Raw genomic sequence first — 16,277 nt, forward strand, 5'->3', positions numbered from 1 at the left:
ACACTTGATTTTGATCTCTTGTTGGGCTTATTAGATAGTGTGTTAGAAAGAGCTTTTTGATTTTATAAAGACTGATTCTCTTTGTACTTGTATACAGAAAGTTTAGTAGCTGCTTTGCTCAACTGGTACTCAGAATAGTTAATGAAAAATTAAAACTGAGTTCTTAACCATCAAGGTAGATGTTTAATATGCAAAACCAATGGACATAGACAACACTCCTATTGGGGGGGGGGTTGTGGAATTGGGAGGAGGGTATCTAGGGGGAGGAAAGAAGAAACATCTGTAACAAAAATAAATTAATTAATTTTTTAAAAAGATAGATGTTTATGCTTTCTGCCAAGAAAAAACTTGTTTCTCCATCTTTTCCTGATGCTGCCTGCATTCTAAACTAATTTTTGTAACAAGGAAGGAAGATGCCAATGTTGACTTTAAATATTTCCAGGACCAATAATGTCAACATTGATCTTGGTTCATGTCTTCATGTGGCCATGAATACGTTAGCTGCACTATCAGCACAATGCTTTAGATTGCACCTGTTTTACAATCATGGTGCATTTTTCACATGTAAGTAACCCTACTTGCTTTGTGGAATTGGACTCCAAACTGTTCTTCAGTATATATTAGGTGTCTAATGAAATACCAAACTTCCGTCTGAATAAAGTTTGAGGAAGGTAATAGCAACTTAGCAGACTTACATTTTATTTTCTTAATTCCAGAATACTTAGTCCAGCTTGCCTTTATGCTTCATAAACATTACTTACGTAAAGAATGAACCGTACTCACTTAGACTGTAATTTGTTGAGTTTATTTACATTTAAACACTTATCTTAAATCATGTATTTCACTTTTTCTTTCATAAAAAATGACAATGTCATAAAAAAATGACAATTTTTTGCCCCCATTTTTTTGCTTTCTTCATCTTTTCACTCCACCCCTCATCCTATGATTTTAGTCCTTATCATTGCTAGAGACTAGGGCATAATTAAAAGCAATAATTGTATTAAGAATGCTTTGGTGATAATTGGTAACTATAAGTCCCCATGTTCCCTCTCCCCCTTTTCTTTTCAGGAGTGGGCTTTTTGTGAAGAAAACGTTAAAAGATCACTTGAATCTGATGCCTTCTTTCTTTAACGTCCAAGAGTTTACCAACCTAGGATTAAAAAAACATATTTTTCATGTGAACAATTTATAAGGATTTGGTATAATCTTAAGATTTAAAATTTCAGATGGGGTTTTGCAAAATGTGGTTATAACTGTTTTAAAGACACTGCAGAATAGCAGCTTTATTTGGGTTTGGTGTATTGACCTTAAACTTCTGAATATTCCTTGGGTGTAGAAACCACCGCCAACAAATTCATAAGTGAAGCTAAGCACAAATTCTCATATTTCTTACTAATGTAGGCTCAAAATTCTCTACCCCCCCCCCTCAAAAAGTAAGATGGGTCCTGCTTTGAAGGCTTTGGGACTCAAATAAAAATATGAGTAAGTTCAATGTTAGAATATTCCTTCCTGAAACATTATCCTTCTTACATCCAGCTCAGATTAGTCTTTCCCCATTATCTTTTTCTTTTTAAAATGTTCATAGATTTTTGTATCATTTCATAGTTTCTATAGATGCTTCATGTATATGAATGTGTAAACTACCCACCGGACTGGGGGAGTCTTGAGTGCAGTTACATTTGACTTCTTGTGCCTCTCCCAAACACCTTACAAATATCTACCAGGATATTGGGCATAAACAGAATGCTTCCTGACTATGTGCTTGCTTAATTCCTAGGCTTTTTGTTGCGTTATGTTTTGTTTTTCTAATGTGTTCTAAGCTGTAGATAAAGAAAAAAAAAATTCTGTCCAAGGAAAGATGTTTGTGTTTTCATTTGAACATAAAGGTAGGAATAAGTAGAATGCTACTCAAAATGCAGAAGGGCTTGTGTGTGATGTTGGCAGCTGTCCTCCCTGGCACGGGGGTACCACAGGAAGCATCACATGGAGGCATTTTGAGTGGTAACGTGTCTCCCAAACATGAATCTCTCCTTTCTCTGGTAGGAAACATTGATAGTTAGAATGCTCAAGTAGCTCTTTTATGCTTGTTATTGTTGCAAATAAAAGCAAGCTCTCACAAATTAAGCTTTACATTGGTTAAAATTACCCCTGTCCTTCAAGTTCCTGATCTGTTTCTCTCTAAAACCCCAACTCTTCCCCACCCCCCAGCTCTGGCTCACTCTCTGGATTGTGTCATTAATCTTTTCTCCTGACTTCTCTGTTTTTTTTTTTCCTGCCCTCTCCCGTCTTCACTTCAAATCGAATGTACTTCATGAAGTGACATTTAGGTAGTTCAGCCATTCTTTTGAATTGAACTTAAATTTTGGATGAAATACATTTTAAGTGATTTTAAACTTAAAGCTAATGTGAAAATGTTGAAATATGTACCAATATAAATACATTAAACTTAAGGCCATATCAAATACCGTGTGAAAATTACATTGTGTTCTTTCTATTAGAAATCTTAAAGGATGTAATTCACTTTCTGAGTCATGATGTAATTTAGATTATATTTTATTAGACATTCTTTACAAATTTAAAATACTACTATTTTTACATGCACAGAGGAAAATCAGTTTGGATAATTATATTTAAGCATTCATGAAAATCAACCACAAAATAGAGACACTTTATTGTGTCATTTATCAACATACTTGATATGTATATCTAAAGTGCATTATGTTACAAAAAATATAGAAATTCAGCAGCACCAAGATACATTTACAAAATAAATACATCAGTTGACAAAATAAATTATGGTAAATGTGATAATAATAATTGGATTAGCCTTGGAAAAATATTCACAATGACCAATGTGCAGTTTCATAGAGCAATGAGGGAGACAGTTTTATTCCAATGCATTTACAGTATTTACAGACAATAAATATTTCTAATACTTTCCATATGTTCACTATTACAGAATCCTGCAATTTGTCTTCTGAAGGTCTTTGCAAAAATTTCAATGCCTCCTGAAAAGAGAAGGAAGGGAAAGAAGAAGAGAAAATAGGTTAATTATCCTTACAAATGAAGAGACATAAAATAAAGGGTATAAATTAAGGAACATAGAATCACATAGAAAGAGCTCTAGGGACTTTTTGTAAATATCTCTTATAAGAGGTGACTGTGGGATCTGCCTGACTCCCAGCTGTTCTCAACCTGTGGGTCGTGACCCCTTTGGAGGTCGAACAACCCTTTCACAGGGGTCACCTAAGACATAACAGTAGCAAAATTACAGTTATGCAGTAGCAATAAAAATAATTTTATGGTTGGGAGTCAGCACAACATGAGGAACTGTATTAAAAGGTTGCGGCATTAGGAAGGTTGAGAACCACTGCTTAGACTAACTAGAACCTTTAATCCAATCAAGTGGTCAACTAAGTATACTCTGTCAGAAAAAGAGACCCTGTGAGATTTTCCAAGGACACCACTTGGCAAGTTTGGGAAGAGAAGGTACATGTTTTAGAATTTGGAAATAAGGCTAGGTTGTGTAATCCACCATCAAATACACCTTGCTTAGAAGTTTATTCCCCAGTGTTGCCTGATGTAGGTGATCCCTGGGCATCTTATTTTTCCAGGTTCTCATTTGGTCAATCTCTTGCTAACATAATGGACTGTTGTTGTGAGGGTAATCTAAAGTGTGTGACTTGGGGTAAATGTTGGAAAGATGCATAATTAAATGGTATATTTGGTTAATGACTTGATCACATCTGTCATATTCTTAACTGTACTTGAACACTAATGAATAAAACTATAATTGGATTTTAGTTTTTGAAGCCAAAATTAAGACAGTATTATTTGTTTCTCATTTTGCTGTTTTTTTTTTTTTTTTTCAAATAGATCTTGCATTAGAAATTGGGAAGACCTATTTTAAATTAGAGAAAAATAATAAATTGATTTAAAAGTATAAAACAGTACAAGCAAGGAAGGGATAAAGAGCACTTTGAACATTTATTTTCTCAGGAGGAAAGAAAGAAAAAAGGAGCAAAATAAAGGACGAAGGGAAAATTTTATTTTATACTGCCCAGCCAGTTTGCTCATTATCCTTTCTTTTGATTTCTCTTTAACAAAGGCATGTACTAGAATATCCAAGGAAAACATATAACATGACCTAAAAATATATATGTATGTTTATTATACGTATGTGATGTCTTAGAGTCCCAGATTTTTGAATGCTGAAAGGCTTTTATATTACTTCTAAATTAGTATTTACCAAGGCAAAATATATGTGCTCAACGAAATGAGTCCTACTGCATCTGGACATCTTATTTGCAACATTAAAATGTCCAAAGTTTAAAGCTACATATTTCTCACTGAATGGTTCATGCAGAAAAGCCAGACAGTTTTAGCACCGCAGTTTTGTTTAGCACTACTCTATACATTATAATAAAGTTCATGCTTGCCATATCAGACCTCTCAGATCATCATATAACAGTCCAGAGACTAAAGAGAGGAGAGTAATAAAATGTTGGTTGCTTATAAAACTCTAAATAGTTATTCTGAAAAGGTTCTACTTGTTCTACAAAATTTGCATGGCCCCATATGTTTTCATCAATACACTTCTAAATTTCCCCACTCTTCCCTGCACCTCTGTTGGGTTGTATTGGGAGAGTGCCAACATCTGGCTGCCAAACAAACAGTGCTTTCCATGAACGTTTCTTCACAACCAGGGAATAGAAAGGAGAAGCAGAAACATTCTATTTCTTTCAGTCCTGGGTCTGGATTTAATTAGGCCACTGCCTAATTTTTACTAGATCTACTTTAACTTACGGATAGCTTTGGAATAAGAATTGACGAGTGCTGATTTCCATTAATTCTCTGGATACTTAAGAGCATTGCAAACTTTAAGTGAATAAAATCCATAAAAAAGTATGTATCGTTGTTTTTAAAAGAAACACACATACATATACATATTTAGAGAGAGTAAGACAATGGATAAAAATAGGTTCTGGCAATGGAGTCTTTGCATTAGTTGTAAATAAGTACAGTTAGGATCATATCTTAAAATACATTGAATATCTGCATTGAGCCAATATTCATAAGGTTTGTTACCCTTACACATCCATTAGACTCTGGCAGACTAGGTCATTCACTGTGTGAAAGATTTCGCTAGTGCCACTGCACATTGATTAGTGAAGCTGTACTACTTAGCCAATGTAATTATCATTTTATACGCTATTTAATGATGGGTTTTGTCAACTTAACTCAAAAAGAGAAGTGATGGTAAATAGGTTCAAATTCCCCTCTGAAACTTCACTCTGTGGTCCTATCTCTAGTCAGAGGGAAGAACTGGAGAAGGAACAGGGGCCTCCTTAAATAAGGACATCATTAGCTGCATATGATGCATTCATGTGTTGTTTTCCTCTTTCTTTCAAACCCCACAGAAGTGCTGTACTGAAAGTAAAAAAAAACAAAGAAGATCCTATCAGTGAAAATGCATAGGTCAAGAGGCAGCACTAACAGCACTGGCCTAAGGGCCAGGACATGGGAAATAAATCCAATTCTGAGGACTTCTGATCCCAGTTCCCAGGACTGCTCAGGTCCTTTCACCACGGACTACCCTGGTTTTCTAGTTTATAAAATGAGATTAATATTTGCCCCATTTTTGGCCTCTCAGAAACACATGCCAATATAGATAGAGAGAATGAACAACCAGGACCACGTCTAAAAGTGCCAACACAGCAAGTTGAAATGTATTGAGTGTTTACTATATGACAAGCATTTAACCCATGTAATCTCACGTAATCTTTACTCAACCCAGTGAGGTTAGTATAATTATGATCTTCGTTTCAGAGAAGAGGAAAGTGAATCTTAGACCAAGTAACTTGTCCAAGGTTGTGAACTTTAAGGTTCAGACCCAAATTCTGAAGCTAAGGTGTCTAGCCCCAAAGTCTATGATTGTCTTTACTACCTGTATCTGTGAGCTAAGGGTACCAGCCACCCAGATGTGGGGTTTTATTATTCTTATTGCAATACCCTAGGAAAAGTATTTCAACTTGTCAGTAGACAAATAGATACACGAAAAGAACATGTCTTTCCCAAGCCAATACTTAAATATTTTCAGAAATCATGATTTTTTTTTTCTCATAAGCTGGTAGAAACCAGAGTCACATTTAATTAAATAAATTTTAAGTGAGCGTTTAAAATTTTAATTTGATATTTAAATATTAATTAACGTAATTCAATAAAAATATGAATATCTCAGAATTGTTTATGCTAAGATATTGTTCTATAGTTTTTGTAGATCATATCAAAGCTTTCTATGTTCTCCCCTGAAATAATAATGATAATTAAAAAAAAAAGGCAGTAAGAAATGAAAAACAATCAAGAAAGTGTGCTAAGATATGAGAGTAGGAGAAAAAAATACACTTCTCTAGCAAATTCACTTCACTAATAAGAGATACAGTTATTTGGTGGAGTACCGAAGGATGGTGTGGGGAGTGGCAAGGTGTTGGCAAAGCCCTGTGTGTGTTACGGGGGCAGGGACGCACCGCTTTAAGTCAGACAATATTCTGAGTCCTTTTGTTTTGCAAGGTTTAAATTGTGGGGTGATTGACAGGGGCAGAGGACAGAAAGTTTTGCCCAAACCAAGACAGAAGGGAGGCCACACACCCCTGCTGAGAGGGCCCAGGAGAGGCTCTGGGCCAGGAAGCCAGTTACCGGGAATTGAGCTCCAGCGACGTCGCGGAGATGTCAGACAGGTGGTCCCCTTCGAGGCCACTCCCAGCCACGCCAGAGTCCAGCCAGGCCGATCGAGTCCGCCGTTTCTTCTTTTCCTGCTCCTTGCGTTTTCCAGGCTTGCCTTTCTTTTTCTTGCCGGGTGTCTTCAGTGGCTGCTCTTTGTATGTCTCCACCTTGTTGGTTTCCTGAGTTAGGTATCTGCCCTCATCGTCAGACCCAAATCGGACCGGGTGGTTCTTCGTGTTGGGAGCAGGCTTGGAGTTGGGGGAAACCTCCGAGGTAGTTCTGATTTCAGCTGTGTGGATCTCTGCAATCAGGTTGTGAAGGAAGAATCGTCGTCGTAAGTCTTGGATGGACTTCCCCTTGTCGTGGAGGAGCTGATGTTCAGACACGGCTCTTTTGCTTTAAGGGAAAAATAGCAGGAGAGAAAGAAATGACATTTCCGTTGTTGGTAGAAACCACAAACAGAAGGAAAGCCCTTGCGTTCTCGAGTTGCTCCCATACAGGGCACAGCTCACAAGGGGGCAGCTCTGGAGCAGGAAAGGGGCCAGTGGCAGGGCAGTTACAGCTCTGGCTCAGAACTCCAGCTCTGCCACTTACCAGGTCTGTGACCTTGGTGAGAAGACATACTCTTGGGCCTCCTGGGTCCCATCTACTTAAAAGGAAGGGGTCTATGTATGCTCCCTTCTTGATTTAAATGATTCAGTTATTCTCCAAAATGAACAGAAGCCAATGAACTGCTTTTCATATTTTTCAGAGTTGTATTGGGGGGATAAATCTGGAAGTGCTAGCCTGGGAAATAAAAAGAAGGCTGATTTTACCTGAGTACTTGCCCCATGTGCACGCACGCGTGTACACACACACACACACACACACACACACACACTGCTCCCCCATTAAGAAAATAATAATACTGACTCTCAAAGAACAGTGAGCTGTAAGAGTAAAAGCAAACAAAGACTGAAGGATGAAGTGAGCTGGGAAGCCTGTCTAGGAAACCACCTAACAGAATGAATTTTAACATATTAGACTCCAGGCTACCAAGAACCTCTATTTGAAGGCCAACGGTCAGAGAAAGCATGCATAATTTTCTGTAAAGTAGTGGGTGGTCTCTTTAAAATGGGTTTCTTTGTGTGTTTAAATTATGTGAGATCATTTTATTTCTTCTGTGAGTCGTTTTTATTTGTATTTTTTTAATTTAGAATTTCAGAGGGTATTATCCTTAGTTAAGAAATTCATTTTTTCTACTTGTTCTTTGTCTTAAAACTATCTCTTTAAACAAATATGACCTGATTTTTCTATTTAAACAATCTTATAAAAATATAGTGAAAAAGAAGAAACTCATTTGCTATCAATTTTTTTAGATGACACCTTGGCTCTTGCTTAAACGTCCATGCATGAATTATTTTATTAGCCTGTGCATATGTTTTAAACATATTTAGGGATGGCATACATTAATCAGTCATATTATGCTAGCTTCAACTCTGCCTATTTCTACCATTGAAATACACCTCCAAAGTGATTCCTTTTCAAAAGTTTCTGAGGGTATTTCAGAGGGCTACATTCCATGTATTATTTTCTTGACATGGTATATCTGGGTCCCTAATTGCTTTCACTAGTGCAACTTCTTTAAGTCCTCTAAGAAGTATGACAATAACAAATAGCACTATTCTCATTTTTACAGATGGGGAAAGTGAGGTTCAGAGAGAGAAAATGCCTCACCTTTGCCCACCAATGAAATCAGGCAGAGCCAGCATCCCACAAGTGAGTTCTTTTGATTCAAAGTCAAGAGTGCTTTCCCCCTTCCTCAACCCTTTCTCCTGCTGAGGCTGAAGTGTATGTTGAGAAAACAGGAAAGGAAGGGCACAGAGTGGAAGGCCTATGGTGGGAACCATGACAATGGACACGTGGACAGCAATCTGTCACTTTCCTTGAAAACCAAGCTTATTGGCCCAGAAATCCATTTTCATTACCAAAATAAAGAACTAGGATACCTAGAGTTTGGATTTTCACTGAAGAAATAAGAGATTATCTAAGTACACTATGAATCAAAAAAGGCTAAAACATGAAGAAATACTCATTATTTCTCTGGACCTTATAGCTAGAATGCCAGCTTCCTTTTAGCATTTTAGTGTGTGGACTGACTTTAAGCCATGTAGCTTGTTCAGAAAAGACATGACTTAATGGAAAGGAATTTAACAGGAGCCCAGTTTAAATGAGGCATGAAGGAGTCTTCCTTTTTGAAGGTGCCACATGTGACTAGATTAAAATTCACTTACTTTGTGGCAATAGTTAGTATTCTGGAAACTTTTAATAATCTACAAATTTGAAGCTTTGGTATAATATATGTATATCCTCTAATAACATTTTTAAAAAATAGGACTGATATAATTGTATATTTCATAAGTATTGCAATTTAATAAGTGTCTTTTAGCAAAATGTCACATTAAAAAGTTCTTAACCAATGATCATTTACAGTATTTGGAGATTTCAATTCTTTCTCAATTCCTGGCAGATATCCACCACATCTGTGTTGCTCTCCAAATGTATAATACAACCCATTCTAGCTTAACCTGAAGCCAAAACTTTTAATGGTTGGTCTGATCTAATCAAGCCACATTGCTCATGCCCCCTCTGACTGGAGTATATGCCTGTCATCTTGGCCAGCCTGTCAGCTGTGAGTCACAGTGCCCTCCTAACTCAAGCACTGCACTTTCCCAGGATGGTTCTCATGGGAAAAGGAGTGATCATTCTGTTCTTCTCTTTTATAAAAAGCCTGCAATATGGCATGGCTTTGTCCAGTTTAAAATAGAACATCTCTTGTGAGGTACAAAACTTCTTTCTGCCTTTTAGGGGTCATTGTTAATGTATTAGAAAATGCAGACTTTCTTAAATGCTAAATCTGAAATGCTGTTACATAATTTACCCAGTGGTTCAAAGACTTCTGTATTTAAACTGTTGTGAAGAATGAATTTCTAACTGGGCAACTGCATTAGAGGATCAGGAATATAATGGTATCTTTATTGTTAACAAGGAATAAGGTCCATAGCGTGTTCTATTTATTTTCAAAATAAGACATAAGCTAAAACAAGGATAAAGGACTAGTCTGTACAAACCAGATATACATAGGTAATGAGTAATACATTCAAATCAGGGAGGATTTCCATTTAGATTCTGAAATATTTAAGTTGTATATATGGCTTCAATAATAGTCTGCTACTTTTTATGTCTGTAAATATTACATAGCGTAGTGATTCACACAGAACTTATTACATACCTAAGCTCCAACATGGGAAAACAAGTATGTCATGTTCATGGTCTCCTTTGATTATTGTAAAAAGAAACTATAAAAATGTGGGGGAAATGCTTCACATAGATAACTCTAAATTCAGTCAAAATATAGCTCAAGGGATTTTTCAGGGAAGATTACATTTCTAAGGAGCTATCAAGGAACAGAGGGAGTAAGCAGAGTGATGGAAAGTCCTCCTCTGGCACAGGAAGGAGCTCATGCTTGTGCTGATGCTAGGCTCCTAAAGAAGGAGTCTGGGTTTGAGAAGAAAAATTCTGTGCTACAAGGAAGAGTCAGGGTTAGGGTGTTAGAGTTAAGATGACTCACCAGAAGTCCCTTCCAACCCAAATGACTCAGTTTAAAGGTATGCTTTTCATTAAGTGGAATAGACCCAGTCTGGCTCCTCAGCAAGTCAGCCAATGATGTTTTAGGTTTCTGAATCTGCTGGGGTTCCCTCTCTAATTTAAACACAAAGGTTGCCATCTGCCGCAAGCCATGTTTATCTGGACAGTAACACCCATCTGCCTCACTCTCCAACCTCCAACCTCCCCATGTTCTAGCTTTATAAATGAAAGTCTTTTGGATTCATAGGTCCAACAGTTTCACAAACCTATAGTGCCTCTTTTGCATGGCTCAACAGTGTTATTGTTGCAGAAGTTGCCTCTCCTTTAAAAGTTAGCCCCTGGTTAGAAAAAACATCTAAAGCAATTTTCCTAATACTTGGTGTGAAAAGTAACTGGGGGGTAACATGGTTTGATTGTATGTTAAAAAATCTTTCAAGAAACTAGGTTGATTTAGCATAATAGAAGACCAATGTTTTGTTTTAATTACTTGGCAGCAATGCAAAAATAATGACTTGTTTTCTAAACTTTATTTGGCTATAATAGTTTGATGAAACAGCTTCATCTATTGATGATTTCAGTTTCCATGAAAAACCTTGGCTGTAACGTGATGATCTATTAGCCATTAACTATAACAATTTTTTTTTTTTTGGTAGTTTTATAACCATCTGCTGAGTGTGAGTGTTTGATTACAATATTATATTTCACCCACTAACAAAACTATGACAGTCTGGCTGCTAAACATCTTTTTAGATGTGTATTTTGCAAGGTGCAACAACAACAAAAGAGTTAAAAATAGCCTTTAGAAAAATTAGCACTATTTTTAATGCCATACTGTGGATTTAATCATGGTCCATTTACTGTTTCTCAAAAGAGAAAACAGGTATTTCTTAAGCAACTTTAAAGAAAATTGGCTGGCTTCCAAGACAGTATTTCTTGGCCAAATAAATATAGTAGTTAAGCATGCTTTAAAAAATCCTCTCTTCAAAAAAAAAAAATGTCATTCTTCATCTATATTTATATATGGATTTAAAATAATAGAATTTAATACAAGTCTCAAAATGAGCAAAAAGTCTGAAGATAATTTTCAGAAATACATAAACAAAATGCTGATTTGAAGAATACAATGCTGCTTTATCTTCAGTACAATGTCCTACACAATTTGCCTTAGGAAATTCAAAATAAATTTTCATTTTGGTGCCAAGGTTTAGACATGTCTAACGTAATTTCATTTAAGGATTTTCTGCTCTAAGAATAATAGACCAAAGGCACATATAAAACTGTTGCCTTTTTGTACACCTTTGGGAATTTACAAGGAAGCATCATGAACTTGATTGTAAATATTAGATATGGCTATTTTTATTGTTAACATAAAAGTTCTCCTTAATTCCTTCTCCAGAGGCAAACTCTTCTCAGTTCTCAAACTTGATGGTTTTCTCATCCTGAACACCAAGTCTACAGCTTAAAGATACCCAAAGACTGTTACATACATCAATGGACTGCTCAGTCCAATAGATGATGAAGACAGTATTACTCTACCACTCTTTCATCTTTTCAGTAAGACAACATAGTGATATTGATTCGGTCTACTTGGATGTATTATTATTTTAACGTCAAGGTTGTCCTTAAAAGAATCATCAAATGAGAATGCCAAAATACAAGTTTTCAGTCTACAGTGCAAGTATGTGGCTCCAGATTAAAGAACTGTTAGCGATAATTTCAAGAAAAAAAAGTCTCCACACCTAATACTCATTTTGGAATCAAGCACTCCAGCGTTCCTGAACTGTATCATTACTACTAACTTTGGAACGGTGCCATTGCAAAGTTGTTACTACTTTCTTATATAATATGCCTTCATTATGTAATGTGGTCCCATTTTATATGCGTAAAATTATGTCATTCATAATAAAATTAGATGTAAGGTTTTTGCTTTTCACACACCAATTGCCACCCACATTCAGTAGGTATAGAAGTGCACACAGACATACGTGCTCCCCTGGATCCCTCAGCTTCCTCTTGGATTCCTCAGGGTTTCCAAACCTTCCCAGGTCCTGAAAGTAACCTTTTTCTTTCACTAGAGGCAGAGGATCTTTGCCTAGAGGAGATTCTGTAAAAACGCTCCCTCTTATGGAAACTCACATAAAAGTTGTCTCTTGCCTGTTTTTCCTGGAGGTTCAACCACTTCTCCCACTAGGTTCAAGGACCCGGGCTCCTCCCCAGGCAGGTTGCTGGATCTCCCCGCTCTGTAACCCCGGCAAAGAGCATCACTGACCGCTGTGAGCCATGGGCAGCGCCCCAGCTTGGCGGTCTCCCCCACCGGCCTCCCAGCCTTCTCCCGGCGCCCTGGGGAGGACGGGCACTTACAGCCGGCGGCCGAGCTCCTCCACCGAGCGCCCGCAGGAGGGCACCGAGTAGCTCAGCAGGAACACCGCGACGCTCCACTGCTGTACCAGCCTCCGCAGCATCGTTTCCTCTCGCTCTCAGGACCTGCGACAGAGTAGAAAGGGGCCCGACGTGTCAATTCGGAATCTCCATCTCCCCTAATTACCCAGCTCCCCCTTTTAGCCTGATCTGAAATAGCTTCTTCAACATCAAGGGCATCTCCCAAGTTGCGAAGAAAGAAGAAAAAAAAAAGAAAAGAAACTTTCTCTGAAGCCTCTCAGCACTTACTTAGGAACCAGCTACTCCAACTGTGCTTTTGCCAAACCACACAGGCAAAAAGGGACCAAAAAGGAAAAAAAAAAAATTAGAGGCGCTTCCTCTGAAATAACCAAAATGAAATAGTTTTATATATGCATCAATGATGCGCAGCGAGCGTGTTTACACGTCTCCCATAGCGATGTCTAATTAATCTGGCCGGCACTTCTCCTGGGTTCCTGGAGCAGGGCTAATCCCCTCCTAAAAAGAGAAGCAAGTTTCCTCCTCCGAAGTCAGCTTCTTTGCGAACTAGGCTGTCTTGTTCCAGAGCCACTTGTAAGGAGACCCACATATATACACATAGCTGTCTGTCTACCTCCTCTGGTGGGCTGGTTGCTTCCGGAAAGTTGATTCCACACACCCTGAGAACAAGTTTCAAGTGCGTGTGTCGTCGATCAGCAGGGCCAGGTGGCAACGAGGGCGGGCTAATAGCAGCGCAAAGGGGCGGTGGCGGCCGCTTCACGGGCGGGGAGGCATGCTGGCCCAGCGATGCAGGTTGGAGGCGAGTTGAAAGCGGAGCAGAGGAATGTTCACACGCTCCCAGGCAAACCTGCGGTAGAAGTGAGCGAGTCGCAAAGAGGTGGCGCCCTAGGAACACGCGCAGGGCGAGTGAGGGCGCTGGGGGCGGGGGCGGCGATGGGCAGTCGGAACGGCCTGAGGGCCGAGCAAGCGGAGGGGAACCCTGAGCTGGGAATGCACAGCAAGCGAAGGAGCTTCTCGCCTCCCGCCAGGCCGCCCCCGGTGCTGCCCGGAGCTCCACCGAGCCCCACCCCAGAGCGCCAGCCCTGCGCGCCATCCCGGAGTCGGGCGCGTGGGCGGATTCGTTCACCCACTCTGGGTCCCGCTGGCCCCCGACTGCCCTGCGGATCTACCATCCGAGGTCCCCGAGGGCGTGCGGACCGCCCCAGGCAGCTGGGGTCGGCTGGACACTGCGGCCGCTGGGGCCGCCGGGGGCGGACTGGCAAGGAGGAGGTCAAGCTGCCGGGGACAGAGAGCGCGGGCGCCGGGGATCCTCCGCAGGGATTTTGCGGGCAATGGGCCGGTGGCTTTAAAGAGCCCTAAGCCCGATTTGAAGCTCAGGGAATGGGATGGGACCCCTACTTTCTGGCTCTTCTTGGGAGAAGCAGAGTGGGGAGACTCGGACAGGGAGGGAGGTGGGCAGGAGGGGGAACCTTCCCTTAGAAGAAAAAAAAAAACGGTTTCAGATTTCAGATTGAGATTACATTTCTTGCTCTCTCAGAACAGCTGAGGACATCTGGAGCCCGTCCAAGAAAACCTGAGCACTTGAGGGAGACCCCCTTTTGAATGACCGAGGGGAACCGACCCTCCTGGGGAGCTCACACAGCCCTTTCACCCACTAACAGGCGGCTAACCCTCCCTTTCCCGGATAATCTACTCTGTCGCCTCCTCACCCCCCAGTCCTCACTCCGTCACTCCAGCACCCCCCAGTCCCCGGTTACATATGCTATGGTGACTCTGTCCCTGTCACTTCAGCCCGCAGATGCAGTGAAGCTATCGCTGTATGTTGATTTGCCTCGGAAAAGCGAAGGGAAAGCGCGGGGCTCTTCCCAAACCATTGGGCGGGGAAGAAAGACTGCTCTGAATTACTGGGCAGTATCATCTAGGAAGGATTGCAGCGGATGTGAACGCCCTCCCAAAGAGTTCCTCTATCTTTCTGAAATGAAGGCGGGTGGTTGGGAACCATTCAAGGGATGTTTGTCTTCCCGATAGACAATCCTACTGATAGATTTCATTACTCTCTGAAGGCTATTATGATTTAGAGATTTCAGATCATTAAGGGAGCCTGACCTTTGTCAAGCCTGGCTTTCTGGCTGATGCTTCGCAGATTTACCACGGGTGGGTGAAACAGCGCCCTCTCACCGACCCTCGCTCATCTCGGTTCCTTCGCCCCCTTCTTCACCGCAGCCAGGCAGCAGTTACAGTTTGCTGCTCAGTGTGGGTGTGTGTGGGGGTCACCCCTTCTCAGAACCTGCTCTCTCACTTGACTGCTTTAAACTTCATACTCTAAAAAACTTGGCTTCCTCCCACTAAAAAAGAAAAAAAAGAAAAAAAAAAAACAACGCTGGGAATTTCCACAATTTCCCTTGAAAGTTTAAGAATTTCTAAATGTTAGACCTGTTTTCATGGCATGAAAAGACAAAGTAACAGCACTAAAAAAAAGTCAACCTTTGAACCTCTAACACTTTCTGATTTATATTAAATTCTTTCCTAAAAGACACAGGAGCCTTAATGTAATCCTTAGATCTGAAGGGGGAAATCTATAAAAAAGTTAATCACAAATAAGCCATTTAATACTTGCAAGTTGTTTAACATTAAAGTGATAATGTTTGCTTCCACAATAAAAAAGAAAGAAAAGGAGAAACCAAAAGTACTTAGCCAAGTTTCAAACTAACCAGGCTTTAGAAAGTCAGCCCTCCCCCATAAAGGTTAAAACAAAGATGGAAAATATTATATCACTTATACTATAAGTAAATTCATTATACTCTCAGAACATATTAAAGACCTCCTCCTCTCTCTCCTTTCTTTCCCCCCACTCACATTTCTGGTGTTAATGGCAAAACATCTATCAAATATTTTTAGAATTTCTTCTCCCACCACAAAACGAGAAAATGTAGACACAGGAAAAATAAAGTCTTTATATACTTGAATACCAAAGGTTCTTCCTAATTCATTTCTTCACCTTTTCCTTGATTTACAGTCTTCTCTGCTCTTCTGGGCAAAGGAAGAAGATCTCAGCAGTCTCTTCAGAAGTAATTTTTTTTTTCTTTAAAAAGTGAAATTAAATCTTAAGTGAATTTAAAAAACTTCCTGTAAAGAGTCTTTTCTGTTCCTACCAAAGGCAATTATTAGAAAGCAGGTACCTCCTCTAAGTTGCCCTGCTAATTACTTTCAGCAGTATCTCTTCTCAATATATATCCAGGATCCTGATTTTGCCTTTCTGAAAAAGGTCTTTTCTGACATCATAATCTAGTTTCCAATATAACGAAGTAACCTCTATGATAATGCTGAGGACGCATGAATGTAAACAAGATGACTTCACACTGGAAAACCACTGTCTCTTCTTTTGCTTAGGAATAGAACAAGTGGCAATAGAAGCTGAATATTTGCTTAGGCCTTGCTATCACATAAATGCATTTTACCAAATAGGAAGATGTGAAGGCCTGTCTCTCATTTGAAGTATTCCATGTGAAGACAGTTTAGCATCGTGAGAT

At 39.5% G+C, this 16,277-nt stretch overlaps 1 protein-coding gene across 3 annotated transcripts; it reads right to left on the minus strand.

Annotated features, from left to right (window-relative positions):
- Positions 1-2,529: 2,529 nt before the first annotated feature.
- On the minus strand, positions 2,530-15,950 carry PTHLH (parathyroid hormone like hormone). 3 transcript variants are annotated; one of them, XM_036252500.1, is made up of 6 exons: positions 15,746-15,950; positions 15,232-15,323; positions 13,361-13,594; positions 12,712-12,834; positions 6,697-7,119; positions 2,530-3,008 (listed from the first exon to the last, which is right to left on the minus strand). In XM_036252500.1, exons 4-6 carry the CDS (start codon positions 12,810-12,812, stop codon positions 2,999-3,001), a joined length of 534 nt encoding a protein of 177 aa, XP_036108393.1. In that variant the 5' UTR covers positions 12,813-12,834; positions 13,361-13,594; positions 15,232-15,323; positions 15,746-15,950; the 3' UTR covers positions 2,530-2,998. The 3 variants fall into 3 exon arrangements, with proteins under 3 accessions (XP_036108393.1, XP_036108395.1, XP_036108396.1); XM_036252502.1 differs by lacking the exons at positions 13,361-13,594; positions 15,232-15,323; positions 15,746-15,950 and adding an exon at positions 13,014-13,312; XM_036252503.1 differs by lacking the exons at positions 2,530-3,008; positions 15,232-15,323; positions 15,746-15,950 and having other exon boundaries at positions 6,693-7,119; positions 13,361-13,485.
- Between the last annotated feature and the right edge of the window lie 327 nt (positions 15,951-16,277).

Source organism: Molossus molossus, unplaced genomic scaffold (genome assembly GCF_014108415.1).
Source record: "Molossus molossus isolate mMolMol1 unplaced genomic scaffold, mMolMol1.p scaffold_m16_p_10, whole genome shotgun sequence".
NCBI lineage: Eukaryota > Metazoa > Chordata > Mammalia > Chiroptera > Molossidae > Molossus > Molossus molossus.

Coding starts and splice junctions, on each gene's coding strand:
- PTHLH (XM_036252500.1), bottom strand. CDS start 12,812: ATGCTGCGGAGGCTGGTACAGCAGTGGAGCGTCGCGGTGTTCCTGCTG. Junction 7,120..12,711: donor GAGGAGCTCGGCCGCCGGCT/GTAAGTGCCCGT, acceptor TTTCCCTTAAAG/CAAAAGAGCCGTGTCTGAAC.